At 31.4% G+C, this 25,586-nt stretch overlaps 1 protein-coding gene across 2 annotated transcripts in view; it reads left to right on the forward strand.

Moving 5' to 3' along the window:
- LOC114338442 (1-phosphatidylinositol 4,5-bisphosphate phosphodiesterase classes I and II) overlaps positions 1-25,586 on the forward strand; it is a 591,824-nt gene that overhangs the window by 412,592 nt on the left and 153,646 nt on the right. For both annotated transcript variants that reach the window (XM_050659889.1, XM_050659890.1), the window contains exon 3: positions 18,542-18,813. In XM_050659889.1, coding sequence (XP_050515846.1) covers positions 18,542-18,813 — 272 coding nt within the window. The remainder of the gene's footprint in view (positions 1-18,541; positions 18,814-25,586) is intronic.

A 25,586-nucleotide genomic window follows, 5' to 3' on the forward strand; every position in this document is an offset into this window, starting at 1 on the left:
AAAAAAGACATATTTCTCACGAGCGCAGAAGTTTGTTCTCCCTCGCAAATCAAGCGAGGGAGAAATATGTCATTTTTTCATGTGTTGTACACTGTACTTTTTCTATGGATGCGGTTTTTGTCAAGAGCTCAAACTTCAAAATTAAATAGTTTAAGTGCTTTTAGGTATGTTATATGCATAAATTTAAATAAAATACATATACATCTAGGTCTAATCTAGTCTAATGAGCCACACTCTTAAGATTTTTCTAAGAATACTTCACAACAGAATTAGACGCAAATGCGAAGAAGATCTCGAAGATACCCAATTTGGTTTTAGAAATGCTATAGGTACCAGGGAGGCACTTTTTGCGCTTAACATCTTATTACAAAAATGCCGTGATCAAAGAAAAGATGTATTTGCATGTTTCGTGGACTTCGAAAAGGCATTCGATAACGTACAGCATGTAAAATTAGTGCAAATACTGAAAATATCGGAATAGATGACAAAGATATTCGTGTCATTAAAAATTTGTACTGGAATCAAACTGCTACGGTCAAAATTGGAGATAACTACACCGATGAAATCTCCATACAACGAGGCGTCAGACAAGGTTGCATTTTGTCACCAACATTGTTTAATGTTTACTCGGACCAGTTATTTAAAAAGGCACTTGAGAGACAGCCATATGGAATAAAAATCAACGGAGAACTACTTAATGTGATAAGATATGCAGACGATACAGTAATTCTGTCAGATAATATTGAAGGTCTCCAAATTCTGCTTGATCATATTCACGAGGTAGGAGAGGAAATTGGCATTAAAATAAACTCAAACAAAACCAAATTTTTAGTGTTTAGTCGTGACCCACATCCCGATGCAAAACTTCAATTAAACGGAGTCCAAGTTGAGAAAGTTCACAAAATGACATATCTGGGAACTGTGATAACGGACCAACTAGATCCAGACATAGAAATAAAACGTAGAATAGCAATGACTAAAACTACTTTTACGAAAATGAAGTCATTTCTTTGCAATAAGCATCTCAGTTTAGAACTAAGACAAAGAATGGTCAAGTGCTATGTTTGGTCCGTACTTTTGTATAGTGCAGAAGTGTGGACGCTAAAAGTATCGATTATGAACAGAATTGAAGCATTGGAAATGTGGACTCATAGACGGATGCTAAAGATACCCTGGACAGCAAGAAAAACTAATGAAGAAGTACTAAGGAAGATCAACAAAGATAGAGAACTGCTAAAGACTGTTAAACATCGAAAAATGTCTTATCTGGGACATATAGTGAGGGGAAGTCGATATAAAATATTACAACTGATCCTTAAAGGTAAAATAGAGGGCAGTAGAGGTGTAGGAAGAAAACAAGTTTCTTGGTTAAAAAACATTCGTGAATGGAGTCAGATATCAAATGCAGGACAACTATTCCATATTGCAGAAGATCGAGAAGCCTTCGCAATGGTGATCGCCAACGTCGGATAATTCTGATATGGCACGTGAAGAAGAATATACATCTAGGTATTTAATATTCTTTTCCTGGTAGGTTTTGCTTTAACACATTTATTTGACAATATTAATTGTGTTTTTATTGTGTATGTTACCATGGAAACGGCGATAATAGTATAAAAGACTGTAGAAGAACCCGTGAGAAAACATATTTCTCACTGCAATGGCCGACATTTCTCACTACATGAGGAATTGTTCGTTTTGAATGTATGTAAGTAGTGAGAGAAGTTGCATATTCTATAGCATCCCTAGAAAATAGTATATTGTACAACAAGTGAGAAAAAAGACATATTTCTCACGAGCGCATAAGTTTTTTGGCACCAGCCGAGGCACAAGGCGAGGGCCGCAAATCCAGTGAGGGAGAAATATGTCATTTTCTCATGTGTTGTACACTGTACTTTTTCTATGGATGCGGTTTTATCAAGAGGTCACACTTCAAAATAATTTAGGTGCTTTTAGGTATATTATATGCATAAATTGAAATAAAATACATAATATACATGTAGGTTTTTAATATTCTTAAAATTTATATACCTTATTTTTAAAACTTCTTTTTTCTATGGATGCTATACAATATGCCACTTCTTTCACTACTTACATACATTCAAAACGAAGAATTCCTCACGCAGTGAGAAACGTCGGCCATTGCAGTGAGAAATATTTTTTCTCACGGGTTCTCCTACGGTCTTCCATACTGTGGTCGCCGTTTCCATTGTAACATGCACAATACAAACACAGTTAATGTTGTCAAATAAATGTGTTAAAGCAAAACCTACCAGGAATTACCTTTCAAAACTGTTCAAAAATAACTGTTAATTAGAATTTTAAAAAATTCAGTATATAAATTTTAAGAATATTAAATATCTACATGTATATGTATTTTATTTCAATTTATGCATATAATATACCTAAAAGCACCTAAATTATTTAATTTTGAAGTTTGAACTCTTGACAAAACCAATTCCATAGAAAAAGTACAGTGTACAACACATGAGAAAATGACATACTTCTCCCTCGCTTGATTTGCGGCCCTCAGCTCGTGCCTCTGCTCGTGCCAACAAACTTCTGCGCTCGTGAGAAATATGTATTTTTTCTCACTTGTTGTACAATATATTATTGTTCACGTAAACTTTGATATACAATTTGTTCCAACCTGTACGGAATTAGATTTAGATTTTATTTTATTTAACTGGGCTAAGAAGGATATTAACCACATGTTTTGATCCATCCAATATTTTGTAAAGATGACAATATATTCACTTGCGATGTTAAAACATTAATACGCGCACATAATGTTGTAATAATTTATTTTCATATTCTATTTCAGTAACACTCCGAAAACAATTTGACATCAGAACATAACATACTTCCCTAGTTTTATTGAATATTGTAAGAGGCTGGAACATTTTACTTAAATTATTGCCTTCAAAATTTTTATAACTATTGACAATTTTGCGATCTTTGAGGACTGTTTATAGATTTATAAAGTCATGTGTTTAAAACAAATTTTAGTTAGCTTACACAGATATCATTGTTTATTTACTAGAGTGATTGTTATTTTAGTTTTTTATTTTTTTATTTTTGATGACATCAGCAAATGTGCATCAACAGAATATTCTTTACTTTTCGAATACTTTTATTTGAGTTTTTTTATCGGATATTTTCCATTTTTCGTGTAAAAGTGTAGTTATGGATTAGTTCCAATTTGGAACATTTTTTGCTTTATATTATCTAATTTTGTTTGCTATTTCTTCAGAAGTTTTAACTTTTGTCTTAAAAACTCTTCCAAAAACTTGTTACTCAGCAATTCTGTCTCTGAGAGATATATTCAACATCAGACTTCAATCAGGTCTGACACACAGAACTGATCGAGAAACTCCGCCAATTTGGACTGCCTATAACTTACATCAAACTCATTCATTCCCATCTCTCAAATCGGACTATACGCGTCAAAGTCGCAAACCAACTTTCCACACCATTCACTCGACAAGCTGGAGTGCCACAAGGTTCAATTTTAGCACCAATACTATACACAGTTTACAATAGTGACATCCCCCATCCCATTAATCGAACCGAGTCCATCCTACTATACGCTGACGATACTGCTTTGCGTACTGCAGGCACTGCATATGGTACACTGATACATCCTTCTTTATTCGATAGGTCTCAAACCCAACTTAACTTCCGTGGTGTAACAAATGTAACAAATGGAGAGTCACCCTCAATCCAACTGAAACACAAATGGTTGCCTTCAGACACCCTACCCTAATAACACCAAACATTCCATGTATTTTCCTAGAATGTACACACAAGATATTGAAAACATTCCTGGAATGTCCTCAAAAGCACAAGAATATCCCCTAAATGTCCCAGGAAAGTCCTCTGTCAGCATTTTAAGCATTACTTGAATGTGTTGTTGGAACATTCCATGAATGTCTACGAATGGTCTTTGGACATTCACAGTATATTTTTTATACATTCCCTGGATATAGTCGCTGATGTGACATAATACCTCCGATTTGTTTCTTCATGAGTTTTGTAAGAGAGACTATAAACTTTTTTTACAGTTACCTCCTATTTTCATATGATATTTTTAGACATGTTTTGTAGTAAATTCAACTATCTATTTACTACAAAACATGTCAAAATTTACATGTGAAAACAGGAGATGACCCTAAAAATGGTTTTTCGTCTCCTACAAAATTCATGAAAAAGCAGATAGGAGGTATTGTCACATCACCGACGATATACCAGAAGTATATGTGGCCATACCAAATAATACATCCTTGATAAATATAAACATTTTTATTGCACAAAATCTTGTCATATATTTTTTTCCATAATCATTACTACGATGATGATTCATTGTATTGAGTTCTACATTACAATTACAAGCTGGTCATAACTGACTAATGAACAATTTTAATTTAACCTAAATTACTACTGTCCCTTAAAATGAAGAGCATACCCCATAGCGTCTCTTCTCTAATCTAACAAGAACCTGCACTATTCTAACATCCAGGCACACAAACACTACGCTCTGCTTTTCACTATCACTTATCACTCAAACTAGTTCAAAAGGCTTTGTCCTCTTCAATCTTCTAGTTTGCCCAGTAGTATCGACGAGCTGGATTTCCTCAATATTCTTGTAGGTACTTATGAAGTTGTTGCGGGTGACTCCCAACTTTACTCCTATTAACTTTAAAAACAAATCCAGCTGTAAAATATTTATGCGCCTGAAGGCTTTTGTATGCTTTCATCTGCTGCTTAGAGTAGTAACTATGAGACTCCACCAGATATGTATAAATATCTATAATAGTAATTTGGTGGAATGCACTTTACTGTAATATCCAATTCTGATTGAATTGTATAAATATGGATCTAAATCCCCAATTATTTTCAGCTTCAATAAATATCTAAAACAATAAAAGAAATAATTTTATTGCTTGCAAAATTCATCAATATTGATAAATATCAGGGAAAAATGAACAGTAAATAAAAATTGTTTCCCCTACCTTTCTGGAACATATTATATTCGTATTATTTCTTGTGAATGTTGTAGGATCCCGTTCTATGTTGTTCTGTTCCATTCGATCCAATCTTGACAATTCCTTATTTATAAACGATAAAGGATAATCATTTTTTAATAAAACAAGAAATAATACGAGGAAAATATCAATACCATACATAAAAGGACTATCCGAGAAACTTAAAACAATAGGAAATAAATTCAACATTTCAACAACATTCAAAACAACCAACACATTGAGATATATTTTATCTAAAACTAAACCTAACAATGAACAAGAAAGGACAAAGAATTGTATTTATAAAATACCTTGTGAATGCGAACAGTTTTATATAGGTGAAACATCAAGACCATTAAACGTTAGAATAAATGAACATCAATCTTATATTAAAAATAGAGAATTTGATAGATCTCAAATATGTCAACACGCATGGGATAATGAACATAGAGTTCAGTGGAGAGATTCAAGTATAGTCCTGAAAGAAACAGATAGTAAAAAGAGAAAAATCAAAGAAGCGGCTCTAATTATGCTAAACGAAACCAATTGTGTCGCAAATTCCTCGGTGGAATGCAGTAGGATGTGGATACCCATACTGAAAGAGGAAGTCAATGGAAAGAAAATACCACAATTAGTAAGTCAATAGTCGAGTTAGTACATATTTTATATTTTAGTATTACTTATATACCCATGTATTATTGATATTATTTATAATTTAAACAAAATTATAGTAAAGTCAGAATTTGGTATTAATTTTGAGAGTAAATTAAATGTAAGACCAAATACTTACGATGTCGGGATAGTATCACGAGGTTTTTCCTGGTTTTCCCTCGTGATTTACTATGAGATCTCTAACGCGAGAATTTTAATGTCACCGTTGCATGTGGTTGTCTTTTTAAAGACAGATCACATGCTATGATTTTTTTGTGACGGATATTCTTGAGTTGGGGTTGATTTCATGTAATCGAATGAACTATCTTTCAGTAAAGTCGTCCCAGGAACGCAACTCATGAATATTGGCAATATCATTTTAAAGTCTTCTACTTTAAAATGTATCATATGTATCTGAATTGCCGATATAAATGAGTCAAATTAAATAAATTATTAGAAGAATTTTTTTACTAAGCAACAACATTTTTGTTTATATTAATAGTATTTTGTATTTTGACAACGGCACCCGATTTGGGCGTCGAAACGTTAATAAAAATCATTTTTTAATAATATTGTGGCTTATTTCCCATTCTAAATAGTTAAAATTGTAAAAATGCCACAAGAAAATAGCTTCAGAACAACACTGTAAACTAGCGTACGGCGAAGTGCACGTTTCAGTTATTTTAATGTAATTCTTTAACTAATAAATCAAATGAAATTTTACAAATTGAGCATGAAAGAAGAATAATTAAGCTATCTTATGGTTATAATAAAAAGAAATAAAATGTATGGGCATAAGTACGGTGTGGGCGGAAAGTGAGCCTTACATGAATTTTGTTAAAAAATGATTTAAAAATGTGTAACTAATACAATTTTTCTTATAAAGCTTTCAATTTTGCACAACTTACCTTTCAGGCATCTTACTAAATGATGTTTTATTCAAAAAAAATCTCAAAAATTTAATTCAAATGATATGACGTCTCAAAAAATGTAATTTTTGAAATCTTCGTAGTTTTATAGAATTACCACCACTTTAAGACGGTATTACTCAAGTTTGAACAGATCTGTTACAGTTTTATAAGTGCTTTTTTAAATCTTAAGATGTAGTCTTTAAAATGCACTAAATTATTTTACTTTAGAAATGAAACGCACTATTTCTTTTTGAGAAAATTAAGAAAGATAACAAAAATGTAATTCAAAAACCGAAAATTACCAACAAAAAAAAGTTTATAAAAAATGATAAAAACTTTTTTCTGTAAAACTTGCCTAAAATACATTTAATAATAAGCTTCAACAATAATAAATGATCAGCAAAAAATTTTTTTAGCTCTTAAACAGTATGTATGCGTAACTTGGAACCTATTGATAACTTTTTTATTATCAGTTTTACGAAAAAAATTTATTCTTTATAAAATACTCTGCATCATATATAATCTAAGATGCAATCATCAAATATCAAATTTAATTAATTTGATACGAGATATGTAAAAAAATATGAATTTCACTCAAGAGTAAAGTACCTTTACATTTCACAATATCAAAAATTGTTATTAAGAAAAGTTGTTTAGAATCAAAAATTTTGTTTAAGTGTTCAATTACATTCTTCTAATTAAAATATTGTGAATAATAAAGGCACTTAACTCTTAAGAAAAATTAATATTTTTTACATATCTCGTATAAAATTAAAAGATTTTGATATCTGATGGTTGTATCTTAGATTTTTGACCAGGGAGAGCATTTTATGAAGAATAACTTTTGTTCGTAAAAGTGATAATAAAATAGTTGTCATAATTGTAATAAAATGATGATAAGTATCCGTAATTTGAAAAAAAATTAAAAAAATTTTTTTTCGATTAGAATGATGTAATTGCATATTTAAACATAGTTTTTAATTTCAAACAACTTTTCATAATATCATTTTTTTTATATTCTGGAATATAAAGGTACTTTACTCTTTAACGAAATTCATATTTTTGACATAACTCGTATGAAATTGATAAAATTTGGTATCGGATGCTTGAGTTTTAGATTTTTGACTATCCAGAGCATTTTATAAAGAATAACTTTTTTTCGTAAAATTGACAATAAAAAAGTTTTCCATGTGGTTCCTAGCTACGCAGAAATACTGTGTAAGAGCTTCTGTATAAGAATTTTCAAACTGCAATGCCATATTCGTATTCAGCATAATCAAAAACAAAACAGAACCATATTTAATCAAAGTTAAATGATGAATTTAACGATATTTTTAAAATTATTTATACAAAACAATTGTTATTGTTTAAACAATTAATTACAATTAGCCGCCAAATCTGCGAGTAAAACTTTCTACTTTAACAAGTATATAAACTAACAAAAAAGTTTTAGAAAAATAGAAGCTTGTTTGAATTTTTCCGAAACAATGCATGTTCCGTTCTAATTGCACTCCCCTAAAATAGCAGAGCTAAAAACGTGTTAAAATTCCTTGCCATAGATATGCACATATACTCACCAGAATACCCAAAAATAAAGTTCCATTCCCTCCAGCAAATCTTCTACAATTGGCCAGAAACGAACTTCCTGATGAGTACTACGATATTCTAGAGCAAATCCCCCTAATAAAGCGCAGATAACATAAGCTGCATCCCTACACGCTGAATCCAAGAGCCGTTCCTGATTAGTGAGAGCTTGAAGTCCTCGCTGATAACTGGGCAAGTTTGAAGCAACAGTTCTTCTCCTAAAACCTCTACAACTTATATGCTAAACAACAATATCACCACCTTCAAAAGCACTCCACTAACAGTTTTGCTTCTCCATTTACATTATACCTACTATCCCATCTGCTCAAATTAAGGACCTATTCGGATGTCAACCTTAAACTCCCGAAAGGGAGTCTCCGGTACACTGAAGAGGCTCAGGCCTAAACGGAGAACAAACAACGTGTATTCGCTTCGGTAGAAGGATGTTAGGATAAGTTAGGAAATTTGGGGTCTTTGAAAAGGATGATAGTGTGACACTATTTATAATGCTGCTCACAACCTGGCCTATTTCTGATCGAAGATTCGAGTCGTTACGAGAGAATACGAGTCCTTACTACGGCATTCGAGACGAGCGCTACCGAAGTATATAAGAAGAGAAATTACCTCAGCAGGCCAGCCAGTTATCGACGCGTAATAATATTATTGTATTCGAATCGAGTTGTGCGCTGTGTATTTTGAAATGTATTTGTAGTAATAGGCCATGGTAGAGAAGAAGAGGCGTGACTTGGCACAATGAAGTTAGACATAGGTTAGAGGGTTAGAACATATAACATGTCGTAACCTAAAGATTGTAAATCTTACTTTTATTAAATATAATATTTAATAAATACCTGAACATTATTATTACATGGCGCAGTCACTACAAGAGCCAAAAGTACAGTTATCCAGAATGGAAGAAAAAGTGCCAGAATCCATGAAATTCGAGGGAAACCTTCATGAAAATTTTAGACGGTTTTACCAAAATTTTGAAATGTACCTTATTGCAACTGAGAAAGATGACAAAGCCGATAGAGTAAAAATTGCTTTGTTTTTAAATATGATTGGACCGGAAGGAGTTGATATATATATAACATTCTCAAAATACCAGAACCTAATAAATTTGATAGTGTCATATCAGAATTTAAGAAGTATTGTGCTCCCAGAAGAAATAAAACATATGAACGTTTTGTATTTAATAAAAGAATTCAAGCTGCAGATGAACCTTTTGATAGTTATCTTAGTGATTTAAAAAAGTTGATACAAAGCTGTGAATATGATACACAGGAAGACAGCATATTGACAGATAGGTTAGTTTTAGGAACAAATGATCCATCAGTTCAAGAAAAATTATTAAATGCTCAAAAGTTAACGCTTGAAACAGCAATAGAGATATGCAGAAACTCTGAAATAACAAAAAGGCAGTTGGAATCTGTAAGAAACAATGAAAGTTTGGAAGTAAATGCAGTAAAAAATAGACAAGAAAGTGGAAATACACAAAGTGAGTTAAAATTTTTGTGTAAAAATTGCAAACGTAAACATGTAGCTGCCCAGTGCCCAGCGTTTGGAGCAAATGTGGTGGAGCAAATCACTTTAGTAATGCCTGTTTTGCTGAAATGTCCAATCAGCAAAGATATAAAAGGCAGAATGTTAAAAAAGTTAAAGAAATTAGAAGACATGACGAGAACATTGATGGCTGTTCAACAGATGAGTGAATTAGTCTTATGATATATTATGAAGGGTTGTGATCATTTTAAACTATCAATATTATTTTATATTTTATATATAGCCCAGTAAATGAACGGCAAATTCGGCGATACCGTGTAATTTTCAGGGGCAACTCCGAATTGCATGAAAATTTGGATTTAGGTTCTACTTACCCTCCACTTCAAAGTTGAAATTGTGCCGTTGGTTGCTTTTACTTCGGGGGTGACAGTCACCCCTTCTCGGGGGTGAAAAAACATATGTTCAAGATAAGACCGGAAATTGATAAATTGACTGATTTTAAGCAACTTTTGTTCTATAGAGTTTTTACGTAAGTCAATACTTTTCAAGTTATTTGCCATTGAAAATGTTGATTTTTCGACAAAAAAACTACGTTTTCAGACGGTTTTTCGCAAATAACTCAAAAAGTAAATATTTTATCGAAAAAAATATTCTTAGCAAAAATGTAGCTTATAAAAGCCCAAAAAAATGGTGTATCAGTAAAGTCTATCAATTAAATAAAAACAAAGTTGTAGCTCATGAAAAATACGTTCTTATTCGTCTAATTCCAAATCGAATATTTCAAGGTGAAATCACCGAAAAATTCACTTTACGGGAAAAACCCATTTAAACTTTTTGAAAGTGTTTATTAAAAGCTTTGTTTTAATTGTTAACAAAAGTTTTAGCATTAAAAATAAGCGAGTTATGCTCAAAATAAAGTTGGCCCTCTTTTTTTTTTGTAAAAAATCATGAAAATATCGCCGTGTTTAGCTCCCCAAATGAAATTACTCGCTACCGCTTTGCAAACAATTTACTTACCTATCTATTTTTTATATGATCTGTCATTCTCACCAGTTTAAAGTGTTTATTTTTGAAAGGGTTATAATTGAGAAAGCTTGAATGGGTCACTAATCACGAGTGTATGCAAATTTTGAACAGCCATATCTTAACCAATTTTTGTCTTACGGAGAAACAAAATGAAACTAGCATATTTATAATAGCAAAACCTACATTTTTTTACTTTTTAATATTTTTCTTATCACTAATACTTTTTAAGTTATTTTGAAAAAATGAAATTTTTCAACAATATAAAAAAAAAATTTTTACTATAAAACTAAGTGTTTTCAAAAATAAGCACTTCAAACTAATCAAACTTACAGATCATATAAACAATACACATACAGTTAAAATAGATGGTAAAGTCAAACGATTAATTTCATTTAGGCTGCTAAATAGAGGGAGGTTTTCACGATTTTTTTTTTACCAAAAAAAGGGGCTAACTTTTTTTTCAGTGTAACTTGTTTATTTTTGATGCTGTAAACTTTTGTAAAAAATAAATAACAAGCTTTTTTCAAAACTTTAAAAATGTTAATAAGATTTTCCCGAAAAACGCTTCTTTCTTCGGTGATTTCGCGTTGAATTATTCGATTTGGAATTAGACGAATAAGAACGTATTTTTCATGAGCTACAACTTTGCTTCTACTCAATTTCTAGACTTTACTGGTACACCTTTTTTTACGTTTTTTTATAGGCTACACTTTTGTTAAAAATATTTTTTTCGATAAAATATTTACTTTTTGAGTTATTTGGGAAAAACTGTCTGAAAACGTAGTTTTTTTGTCGAAAAATCAACATTTTAAATCACGAATAACTCGAAAAGTATTGACTTACGTAAAAAACTTTATAGAACAAAAGGTGCTTAAAATAAGTCAATTCATCCATTTCCGGCCTTATTTTAAATACGCTTTTTTCACCCCCCAAGAAGCGGTAAATGTCACCCCTCAAGTAAAAGCAACCAACGGCACAAATTCAACTTTGAAGTGGAGGATAAGTAGAACCTAAATCCAAATTTTCATGCAATTCGGAGTTGCCCTGGAAATTACACTCCAAAACGGTCATTTATTGGGCTAATATGCCTAGACATTTTTCTATTGGTCGTCTGTTTCTTTTATTTATATAGTGGCCAATATGTTCAATCACAAATTAATCCCTTAATTTGTAATCTCACATTAATCTTAACTTCCTAAAATTTATAGTTTCACCGGGTATAATTATTGTGAAACATATTGATTAATAGCTTAATAATTAGTCATTCAACTTATTGTGCAAACTAAATAAATTTCCAAATAGTGTTAATTCTAACTGAACTTCCTTCTGTTGCAATCGCATCCTCGATTAAATTGTATTGTAAGCTTCAATGTTCAAAGTTTGTTACTGTGATATATTCATTAAACTCTATGCTGAGGTATACATTATTTGTGAAATAAATTAAGGGATTTGAACTTTTTTGAGTGCAGTCTATTATACAATTATTCTATCTAACCAACACCAGTAGTGTAGTAATTCAGTAGCTGTCAATAAAACCATATTTTTTACTCCACGACTTCAAACATTCATTTATCATCTTCGATCGAGAAGAAACGGAAACAGGACATTAGAAAACAATTCGAACCTTATATTACATCGAATTGTTTATTACCTCTTATTCAATTTTACTCATCAATTGTATTTTAACTTGTTTGTACATACACTATGAAGCAAATGAAAGGAATAAATTCGTTATTTTGTAAGCCGGCGAGTTTAGGGAAAAATCCCAAAACATGTCGATTTTTATATTTAAATTATGATTTTTTGGCATATATGTCACACTAGTGACGTCATGAAATCAGAATAAACAAGGATAATTAGACCTGCGAATTTCAACGACGAATAACACTTGCTTGGGCGGCGTACGGTTCACTAAGAGATATATTTAAGGCACATCAAAGAAATATGAAACGTAAATCACGTTTCATGGAAATAAAACACTGCTAAACAAATAGACGTCCGGCCATTTATGAAACTTTCCGAAAATAAAAATATGTTATGAGCATGACTCACACTCGTTTTATTGGTAGGCGGACTTCACGATTTGTTTAGCCGTGTTTAATTTTCATAAAACGTGTTTTACGTTTCATGTTTTTGTTTCATGTTTCATTGGTGTGCGGCTTGCCTAAAAGCAACATCTCGATAGCTATAAAACGGAAGACGTTATTATTATGACATACTTAGCAGAAATTCTCACTCTCATAAAAACAACAGCACTGAAAATGCCAGTTGCACAAAGACGCATGGAAAATCGATTCTCGGCGTGATAAAAAAAGACAAAATAAGGAACCAAGACATAAGGGAAAGAACAGGTATCACTGATAAGTCGTCGGACGTCTAGCTAAGCAGAAATTGAATTGGACAGGTCACGTAGCGAGACTGAAAGATTTAAGATGGACCAGAAAACTAATTGACTGGCGCCCAAGAGAAGACAAACGTAGCAGAGGACGACCACTAACCCGCTGGATGGACGACATTAAACGAATATTCAAGAAATGGCAACAAGACGCACAGAACCGTGGAGAGTGGCGAAAAATGGGAGAGACCTATGTCCAGCAGTGGACGGAAGAGGTTAAATGATGATGAGTGACGTCATCCGTCTGGGCGTGATAGGGGAAAATAGGGGACATGTGCTTGCTCATTTGAAAGGTTATACAATTATTCTCTATTCAGCAATATAAACATTAACACAATTGAGAAAATCGGCGATTGCATTCTATTTCACTCTGAACACCACCGATGCCCTACACGATGTGTTTCATCCTCATTTCAAGGTTTCGTCAGGGACATCTAGATGGATGTTCAGAGAGGACGGGGATGTTCAAACTTCAGTACACTAGGTACGACATCTATGCGAATTAAAGGAAAAGATTTCTCTGGTATACAAAGAAATCTTCCCCAGTAGCGGACGTGAAAATGTGAATTTAAAGTCTTCATGGAGACGATGAAACGGCATAAGATACCATTTTGTATCACATATATGCCTACAAAGCCACGTTATTCGCTACACATTCGTCAATTACGGAGAAACCGAAATATGAGAAAATCGGCGATTGCATTCTATTTTACTCTGTGAGCGGCCGTGGAGTAACGGCAAAATCGCTGGCCTCATACGCCAGTGCACGTGGGTTCGAGCCCTGCCAAAGACAAACCATTTTCATTTCCAATAATGACACGAGCCGTCTCACCGTGCCTCGGAGAGCACGTTAAGCTGTCGGTCCCCCTGGGCTAGTGTACATCGGCATTAGTTACTTAAAACAGAGTTAAAGATGTAAATGGCGCCGGAACTGTCCTAAAGGATCTCCCCGGCAAAAATGCCATACGATATTATTATTATACCATCGATGCCCTACACGACGTGTTTCATCCTCATTTCAAGGATTCGTCAGGGACATCTAGATGGATGTTCAGAGCGGAACAGAAAGCTATACGCCTTCCTGGTTTAATGAACTAACCAAACTTCAGTACACTATACAGGGTGTCCCAGACTAATTTACCCAGGCTATATCTCGTAAACGAATAGAGATTTTCGAATGGGACAAAAATTGATCTATTCCATTTGTAATACACTGTAATATGGCGTAGAAAAAATCATCCCCTAAATATTCATCCCTTAGTTACAACCCCTAACTTTAATTTTTTTAATAGCACTCTCTACATTTTTTATAGTTTTGGATGTGGTCTTCGATCGTCTATTCAACACATTTTTTAAAAATAAAATCGGAATCGTAAATAACAAGAAAATATCAGTTTATTTTTGTTAAATATGTGTCCCAGACTAATTTATCCAGGGTATATTTCTTAAACGAATACAGATTTTCCAATGGGACAAAAACTGATCTATTTCATTTGTAATACACTTTAATATGGTGTAGAAAAAAAATCATCCCCTACATATACATCCCTTAGTTACAGGGTGCTATTAAAAAAATTAAAGTTAGGGGTTGTAACTAGGGGATGATTTTACGCCATATTAAAGTGTATTACAAATGGAATAGATTAGTTTTTGTTCCATTCGAAAATCTTTATTCATTTAAGAAATATAGCCTGGATAAGTTAGTCTGGGACACATAATTATCAAAAATAAACTGATATTTTTCTTGATTACTTACTAACCGATTTTATTTTTAAAAAATGTGTTGAATAGACGATCGAAGACCACATCCAAAACTATAAAAAAATGTACAGGGTGCTACTAAAAAAATTAAAGTTAGGGGTTGTAACTAAGGGACGAGTATTTAGAGGATGATTTTTTCTACGCCATATTACAGTGTATTACAAATGGAATAGATCAGTTTTTGTCTCATTCGAAAATCTCTATTCGTTTAAGAGATATAGAGTGGGTAAATTAGTCTGAGACACCCTGTATAGCAATTAACGAATAACATGGCTTTGTAGGCATATATGTGATACAAAATGGTATCTTATGTCGTTTCATTGCCTCTATGAAGACTTTTAATTCACATTTTCACGTCCGCTACTGGGGAAGATTTCTTTGTATACCAGAAAATTTTTTTCCTTTATTTCATATAGATGTCGTACCTAGTGTATTGAAGTTTGGTTAGTTTGTTAACTCGGCACCTGCCACGTGGCTTTGCAAGGCGCCAACTGCCACGTGGGGTGCTCACAGCACCCGTTAAACATTTTCTGTGATCTACTTGTTTAAAAAACAAAATAATGTGTTGAGTAACACAAGAATATAAAAAAAACATATTTATTAACTTATTAGCTACTAATATGCTATAAAAGTTAAAAAAACAAAATGAAAAAGGTATTATTAGCAAATTAGCAAGTACCAAGCCATAATAAATGAAGTCAAGTAAAATATCTAAAGAAATTAAGATTTAGTGAATATAGAGTGTCTTTATTAATAATTTAAATCATTTATTTCAATAAGAAATGTAAATTTGACCTGTTTATCAAAAATACAAAAAAAATTTAAAACTTTAAGTGCCAGATGATGACAGCTCAATTCGACTTTAGAGCTACAAGTTCAGAATGACACTAAATAACTACTTCAAACACTAACACATCTATGCTATATAATATTATAGAAAGCTACTATGACGCATAGCTCGGTTACCAAACTTGAAATACCAAATATTTGATAAAAATGTGTTATGGGGTGCTGGTAGCACCCCACGTGGCAGGTGCCGGGTTAAACCAGGAAGGCGTATAGCATTCTGTTCCGCTCTGAGCATCCATCTAGATGTCCCTAACAACTCCTTGATATGAGGATGAAACACATCGTGTAGGGTATCGATGGTGTTCAGAGTGAAATAGAATGGAATCGCCGATTTTCTCATATCTCAGTTTCTCCATAATTGACGAATGTGTAGCGAATAACGTGGCTTTGTAGGCATATATGTGATACAAAATGGTATCTTATGCCGCATGCCGTTTCATCATCTCTATGAAGATTTTGAATTCACATTTTCACGTCCTCTACTGGGGAAGATTCCTTTGTATACCAGAGAAATCTTTTTCTTTATTTCATTAACATAATTATTTGTACATGGTCCAATATTTTTTTAAATTAATTAATTGACACAAAAATAATGTATGTAATTTAGTTAATTTAAAATACATTTTACTGCTCTCATAAATTATCAAAATAGTATATTACTTTATGAGGCGGAGAAGCATGACTTTTCTTGACGCGCCCGATATTACGCGCCGAACGAAGTGAGGCGCTTAATAGAGGGCAAGTCAAGAAAAGTCGCTTCTTTGCCGAATAAAGTATACTATTTTTTCTTCAAACGTAGCAATTTTCAACCATAAATAGTACAATTCATACGCTATTTTTACTCGAAATTAACTGTGACAACTATCAAAGTCGTCTAGATGTTAGAAATTAAAATAGTTAAGTCGTCGGAATGATTGCTGAAAGTTGTGCTCGACCATCAGTATCATCAACAATTACCAATGCGTATCAAGAGTCGGGAACATTTTTTCACGGTTTCAATTTTGAAAATGCCTCATTAACTAATTGTACTTTTAATATTACTATAAATAAAAATGATGTTTAATTGTTGTTAATGACATTTGTATTGTTGCTTTGTGACATGTTTCATATTGTTGCCATGACAACATTTTTCCCTCCGCCGTAAAGAAATGGTAAAAAAAAAACTGCTGCCGGCGGAGACATCAAACTTTGACAGGATCAAGTTAGATAAGTAATGTCATCATTATTTGACGTTTGAAGAAAAACATGTTTATTTCACAAATATACATTGCTTTTCGCATAAATTAACTCTTCAAGATTTCAAAGGGCAGCTAGGTTGCAGGTTGAGCATTAAATTTAAGCGAAAAGCAATGTTTATTTATAAAATAAACATTTTTTCTTGTTTTCTGACAGCAGTAAAGTGTATCTTGAATTAAATAAATTATATACATTCTTCTTTTTGTGTCAATTAATATTTAATTAAAAACATTGTTTTTTGGGCACCTTACTCAATAGAGAATTGAATAACCTTTCAAATGGGCTACGACACGACCCCTGTACTCATTCAAAAAAAATCTTCGATTCCATCATAACTTCCAAGTGGATGACGTCACTAGTAGGATACATAATATACCAAAAAATCGTAATTTAAAAATAAAAATCAACCTGTGGATTTTCCCCTAAAGTCACCGACTTATGAAATAACGAATTTATTCCTTTCATTTGCACCACACTGTACATTATAATTAACTATTTAGATGGGAAGTAAGCCACAATTAAATAGAAAAAATAATTTTATTAACGTTTCGACGTCCAAATCGGTTGTCGTTGTCAAAATAAAATTACAAAATAAATTAAACAAAAATGTTGTTGCTTAGTAACAAATGCTTCTCATAATTTATTTAATCTTACTCATTTCTATCGGCAATTCAGACATATATTTTACATTTTAAAGTAGAAGACTTTAAAATAATATTGCCAATATTTATGAGTTACGTTCCTGGGACGACTTTACTGAAAGATAGTTCATTCGATTACATGAAATCAACCTCAACTATAAAATAGCCGCCACAAAAAAATCATAGCGAGTGATCTGTCTTTAAAAAGACAACAAATGCAACGGTGACAGTAAAATTCTCGCGTTAGAGATTTCATAGTAAATCACGAGGGAAAACCGGGAAAAAACCTCGTGATACTATCCCGACATCGTAAGTATTTGGCCTTACATTTAGTTTACTCTCAAAACTAATACCAAATTTTGACTTTATTACATAATGATATTATTATATTTTGTTTCAATTATAAATAATATTAATAATACATAGATATATAAGTAATACTAAAATATAAAATATGTACTAACTTAATATGTTACTGACTTACTAATCCTGATATTTTCTTTCTATTGACTTCCTCTTTCAGTATGGGTGATTGGTTTCATTTAGCATAATTAGAGCCCCTTCTTTGATTTTTCTCTGGTAATCGAATGAACTATCTTTCAGTAAAGTCGTCCCTTTAACGCAACTCATAAATATTGGCAATATCATTTTAAAGTCTTCTACTTATATATAATATATGTCTGAATTGCCGACATAAATTAGTCAGATTAAATAAATTATGAGAAGAATTTTTTACTAAACAACAACATTTTTGTTTAATTTAGTAGTATGTATTTTGTATTTTGACAACGACACCCGATTTGGGCGACGAAACGTTAATAAAATTATTTTTTTCACTTTAATTGTTGCTTATTTCCCATCTAGATAGTTAATTATAAAAATGCTACAAGGAAATAGCTTCAGAACAACATTAAGAAATACTGTACGTTATGTATTCTAAACACTTTATTTTTGTTTCAGGATCCCAAACTACGGCAGATCGTCACCATGGGCTCGCAAGACACCTTAGAAGAGAAAACGATTACCGTTTGTTGTGCCAATGACTTTGTAAATATAACTTTTATTAATTTTTGTTGTACAAGAAAAGATATTGCCAGGCTGTGGACGGACTCTCTAATAACTATAGCGTATAATTTAAACCAAATCAACGGCACCACTAAAATGTACTTATATAAAGCTTACACCAAGTTGCAACTAATTAAGGACAAATCTGGGAGTATTCCCGTTAAAAAGTAAGTAAACCCTCTTTCAATCAATATAATATATTTTGTACATATCATGTACATATTATAGGGGAGTGCATATAGATTTTCACTTCGGAAAAAATCAAACAAGATAGAACTTTTTGTAATGTCATTAAGAAATGTTTAATAAACAACATATCAAAAAGTTCTACTCGAGAAGTGGGTGCTTCATTTTTTATTAAACAAATGAACTACGAAATTTGATGTTTTTTAAATAACTCCGAAGATATACATTTTAGAAAAAAACTGACTTGACCATTGAAAAATTCAGAAAATTTTACAAAAATACCTTATATAAAGAATTTTCTAAAATTAAATCTCTATCCTCTATAATTTTTTATTTATAACGCTAAAGTCACCCTTCTCACAAACATTGGCGCACTGTAAACTAACGTACGGCGAAGTGCATGGTTGAGTTATTTTAATGTAATTCTTTAACTAATTGATCAAATAAAATTTTACAAATTGAACATGAAAGAAGAACAATTAGGCTATCTTATGGTTATAATAGAAAGAAATAAAATGTATGGGCATAAGTACGGTGTGGGCGGAAATTGAGCCTTACATGAATTTTGTTTAAAAATGATTTAAAAATGTGTAACTAATACAATTTTTCTTATAAAGCTCTTAATTTTGCACAACTCACCTTCCAAGCATCTTACTAAATGATGCTTCATTCAAAAAAAATCTCAAAAATTTAATTCAAATGATATGATGTCTCAAAAATTGTAATTTTTGAAATCTTCGTAGTTATATAGAATTACCACCAATTTAAGACGGTATTATTCAAGTTTGAACAGATCTATTACAGTTTTATAAGTGCTTTTATTTTACTAAATTAGTGCAGAAATATTACTAAATATTACTAAATTACTTCAGAAATAAAATAAACTATTTCCTTTTAAGAAAATTAAGAAATATAACAAAAATGTAATACAAAAACCGAAAATTACCAGCTAAGAAAATGTTTATACAAGTGAAGTTTCTGTAAAACTTACCTAAAATACATTTAATAATAAGCTTCAACAATAATAAATGTTAAGCAAAAACATTTTTTTAGCTCTTATACACTTATACAGTATGTCTGCGTAACTTGGAACCAATTGATAACTTTTTTATTATCAGTTTTACGAAAAAAAAGTTATTCTTTATAAAATACTCTGCATCGTATAAAATCTAAGATGCAATCATCAAATATTAAATTTAATTAATGTTATACGAGGTATGTCAAAAAATATGAATTTCACTCAAGAGTAAAGTACCTTTACATTTCACAATATCGAAAATTGTTATTAAGAAAAGTTGTTTGGAATTAAAAAATTTGTGTTAGTCTTCAATTACATCATTTTAATTAAAATATTGTGAATAATAATGGCACTGAACTCGTAAGAAAAATTCATATTTTTTACATACCTCGTATAAAATTAAAAAAGTTTGATATCTGATAATTCTATCTTAGATTTTAGACCAGGGAGAGCATTTTATGAAGAATAACTTTTTTTCGTAAAAGTGATAATAAAACAGTTATCATAATTGTAATAAAATGATGATGAGTATCCGTTTGAGAAAAAATTGAAATTTTTTTTTTTTCGATTACAATGATGTAATTGTATATTTAGACATAGTTTCTAATTTCAAACAACTTTTCTTAATAGCATTTTTTGATATTCTGGAATATAAAGGTACTTTACTCTTTAACAAAATTCATATTTTTAACATAACTCGTATAAAATTGATAAAATTTGATATCTGATGGTTGACTTTTAGATTTTTGACTATCCAGAGCATTTTATTAAGAATAACTATTTTTCGTAAAATTGGTAATAAAAAAGTTTCCCATGTGGTTCCTAGCTACGCAGACACACTGTATAAGAGCTTCTGTATAAGAATTTTTAAATTGCAATGCCATATTCAGATTCAGCATAATCAAAAACAAAATAGAAACATATTTGATCAAAGTAAAATAATGAATTTATCAATATTTTTAAAATTATTTATACAAAACAATTGTTATTGTTTAAACAATTAATAAACAATTAGCGGCCAAATCTGCGAGTAGAACTTTTTACTTTTTAACATGTATATAAACTAACAAAACTAGTTTTAGAAAAATATAAGCTTGTTTGAATTTTTCCGAAACAATGCATGTTTTCGTTCTAATTGCACTCCCCTATTATGTATCATAAACGTTAACGCTTTAACACACACAACAGAGTTTTGGTTCGTCTTAACATGCATGTGGATACCATTTGGTTAAATCAATATGGCTAGTATTCTAAGATAGGCAAGAAGACTTCTTAGTTGATCTCATAGGACTGGTTGAACACTAAAATAGGTAAAATGCTTGATCTGCAGTTAAACATCTTAATCCGGGAGCACTCGCGTCGTGAGAAAACATCTTACATTTTATCCTTTTCCGTGATAACTTGATGAAAATGTTTTGAACATTGCTTTCCACTCGTAAGTGCCTCGAGGTAGATCGTAGTAATACGTGAACATTTTTTTATTTTTTTTATTTTTTTTGTGGAATTTATGGCTTTGGTGAGAGCCAATTAGCTTTAAAATTGTTAGAAATAGATATGTTTACCATAACAAGTAAATAAAAATATTATAAAATAAAAATTTGATTTAAAATCGTATTTAAATCTATATTGTGAGATTTTTTCTCTAAGCGCGACTACTTAAGGCGCATTTAAATCAAAGCGAACACGAACGAACGAACGAAGAAACGAATTCGTAGGTGTTCGCTTGATCATTCGTTCACTACAAAGTAGGGCCATTTACTTTGAAGCGAACGTTCGCATTCGTTGATAATCGGGAGTGCATATTGCCCGCAGATGTATTTAAGATGGGCCAGTCACACATTGTGTTTAAGTTTATTGTCGTGTTCCTTGTTGGGTAAATTTTAATAAAATAATAGCTTATAAAATGCAATATGTGTTCTGTAAGGGAAAAATATGTCATATTCATAAATATAAGTATAAATTTTGATACGACTTCAATACTTTCATTTTGTCCTGTCTCTAGTCTATAATTATTTAATTTAAAAAATTTTATTTTAATAATTAAAATAAAATAAACATTATTTCCAGACTCAAAAATAATTTATTCATGTATTTTTTATTATTTTGTTGAAAATTTTGATATGTTTTATTTATTAATATTTTATTTAAATTTGGCATTATCAACTAAAGTTTGAGATAAATAAAACGTTTAAAAATGTCTAGCAATTATAAATTCATATTTCTTCTTCTTCTTCTTAAGATGCCGTCCATTTCTGCGTAGGCGTCCACCGTACATTGTCTTGTTTATAAAATATTACTGTTTTTAGCAGCATTGCAAAGCATTTCATAGCCGTGGTTATTGTCCACTGGCGGTGGCGATTACGCAGCCATGGCATCTTTTTCCCCCTCTTACCCTCTATCTTTGTGTATCAGTTTCTAAAAAGTGTATCGTTCCCCTCGTAATATATGCCCCAGTCTTCTTACTTTTAACATAATTAAAAGGTTCCCTATCCTGTAAACCCGCTCTTCTTAGTACTTAATCATTTCTGAGTCTGTCCGTCCATGATATTCTAAGCATTCGACGTAGGCACCACATTTCAAACACTTCAAATTTGTTAATGAAACTGGCCTTTAACGTCCATGCTTCCATTCCTCGCAAGAGCACAGGTCAGACGTAACAGTTTTTAGCATATAAATTACTGACAAAATATTTGTATTCATATTTCTAATAATGACAAAAGTAACGACAAAAAAATTATCTTCTTAAAATAATTTTGAATTCAATATATTTAGGTAGGTACCTGTAATGTGCTTCGAACTAATGAACGCAATCTGTATCAGCAGCCAGGTAACAGGTAATATACGCTGTTTGAGGGAGCATAGAGAATAATATATTAAAGAACCAGCTTTCTTAAAATTCTTCCTCGAAAAATTGGCTTGCTCTTGGTATTATAACTAACTATATCATGTTCAAATAATAAATTGTCAAATTGGTATATCAAAATAAATTTGCTTTTAATTTTTAGCAATTAATTTGATTTGCTTACCTCATTAGTCTTTTTGGGTTGAAATTTATCCAATAAAAACATTGGGATTTTAAAAGCAAACCACTTCGAACCCTCTTTTTGTTTTTCTCGTCTAAATGATGACAGAAGCTAATTCTTTTTTTTTAGTTCCGAGACATCACAACCCATTCCTATAGAATGTTATATTCCTCCTATGTTATATCAAACATCAGTTTTTATGTTTATTATTATATATAGCTTCGATTTCGGGTTTCATAGGCATTCTTCATTTCTATATAACTCAATTAATTGAAGTATCTTTTCATTGGTCCATTCCATATTGCAAAATTATGTTTTCACGACTACACAATAAACAACCCTCTCAAACTAATGTTTGCAAATAAATTAAATCAGTACTTCTAAACGAATTCGTTCGCTACCGTCTATCCACTGTCCAGATTGAACAACGATTTCCTTTGATGATTCGCTAACTTACCGACATCGGTTGGAACATGTGCGAATGCGAACGAATTCGTTCGGTCGTGCTCGATTCGCTGTACAAATACAATAAAGTTAACGAACGAATTCGTTCCTTCATTCGTGTTCGCTTTAATTTAAATGCGCCTTTACGTTACAGAAGTGAGCGCGACTGCTCACGGGTTAACCTTTCCGGAACCGTGCTATAAAAACTTACGCTGCAGGCCGTGCGGGGCAACTATGTTATCCCACTAAAATACTTTTTCTACGACCGTTTAATAACACGCTCATTACTCGCTATTTTTTCATAGATAATAGCACCCATTACTGTACCCGTGAGTAATAATTCATTACTCACGGGCTGAAGTTACTCACGGGTCATTACTCACGGACTGAAGTTAAATTCAAGTGGAGCATGCAACTTTTAATATTAATCGTATATAAACTGCAAATAAAATTACTTAAACTTGTTTATTTAATACAATAATTATTGTAATTTATACCAATAATAATTAACTTCGAAAAATTTTTAAAGGAATTTTAACTGTAACAATGTCAGTATATTGTTGACGTTTATATCTTGTTTACTAAAAATTTTGACGTTATCATTTAATTTAGTGACAGTGACATTAGCGCATTTTGTTTATTGGAATTTATTTTATATGTTTGTTAATTGGAATTTATAACTAATATTGTGTTTGTTTTTCAAGTTACATTGTGTTAAATATGTTATAACATATTATGTATAGTTATATTATTATATTATATATAGTTAAATGTAAATATACATTATATCTATATATATGAAATACGTCCACCGACAACAGCCATTTCCTATTTATTAGATTCACTGACAGTAGGTACAAATTTAAGCTTATAATTTTTCGGAAACGAATAGATGTATTGACTATTTCTAGTTGTATTTTTACAATACATAAGAATTTAGTAATAGTAGGCAACCAATTATTCAGCAGTAATTAGCATTTAGGTATTTTTGTAAATTATTATAATTTAAATCTCGAGTAGTTGATAATTAATTTTTTTACTAATTAAAATATAAAAAAAGGTCGTAGAAAAAGTATAGTATTCTACTCGCATGTAATGGCTATTACTCACTCTGATGAATTACGACACTCGCCTACGGCTCGTGTCGCAAACTTCATCATCGTGAGTAATAGCCATCATTACATGCTCGTTGAATAATATACTATTAATAATTCATTTAAATTTTATATTATTGTTTGGAAAGTCATACAATAAGGCACTAGTAACTCAAATAATTTGTTTTTATTATTAAAAAGATTTACATTTTTTTTTATTTTTACCTGTTATTACAATTTGATTTTATTCCTGATTTTTACAGTCAGGGCGTAAAAATGTTTTACTTTCTTCTCGATGTATGGTACAAATTGGTTTTCTGCATGTACTTCATGATATTTGAGTCTTTCTATCACGTGCCCTGGCACAAAAGCTGCATCTTCGACTTGTATATTGTTGAATGTCTCTGGCAGGGGTTTTTGGCACTGTGTATCCCGAGGAGTTAATTTCAATTTTAGTATAAAATTTAAATTATATTTGATAATTTTTATAAAAAAACGATTTAGTAATATATTTTCTAAGATTACCTGGAGGGATAAAAAAAATAAAAATATTTTGAAAAGTTATAAAGAAAAAACCGCATCTGGGGTAACCAAGTTGCCCCGCACGGCCACGGAAAGGTTAAAGACAAAGATCACGACAGTGAATAGACTACATTACAATCATTCACACATAACACCAAATTTGAGGTTGTAAGCTCATACTTATATCTGGAATCATTGATCAAGGACACAGGGCCACAGGGTCCTTCAAAGAGATAGGTATTATAAAGTAATAGGTCTTTAGTTTCCAATGTCTGTTACATCTCCTTTTTATGCAGTATTATCATAAAGCCACTCCTCCATTTTTCTGGTGTAATTCCTTCAAAGAGACAGGCATTATAGAGATTTCTAAAGCTATTATGATGCATTCGCCAAATGCATCATAATAGCAATTATATCGTTTCACTTACATACAATGCCATCTTTTTCAGGTGTTTTGTTGTACTTCAACTTTCGGTTTAGAACTTTGGGGCTTTTATTTTGTTCACTGATATTAGTTGTTTCTTTGGTCGTCTTAACATGCATATGGATGCGATTTGGTTAAAGCAATATGACTTTATTATTCAAAAGAAATAAGCAAAAACTGATCCTGTTCCGGACTGTTACAAATCCAGAAAATTTTTTGGTTATGCAAT

The sequence above is a fragment of the Diabrotica virgifera genome, chromosome 8 (assembly GCF_917563875.1).
Source record: "Diabrotica virgifera virgifera chromosome 8, PGI_DIABVI_V3a".
In the NCBI taxonomy this organism is placed as follows: domain Eukaryota; kingdom Metazoa; phylum Arthropoda; class Insecta; order Coleoptera; family Chrysomelidae; genus Diabrotica; species Diabrotica virgifera.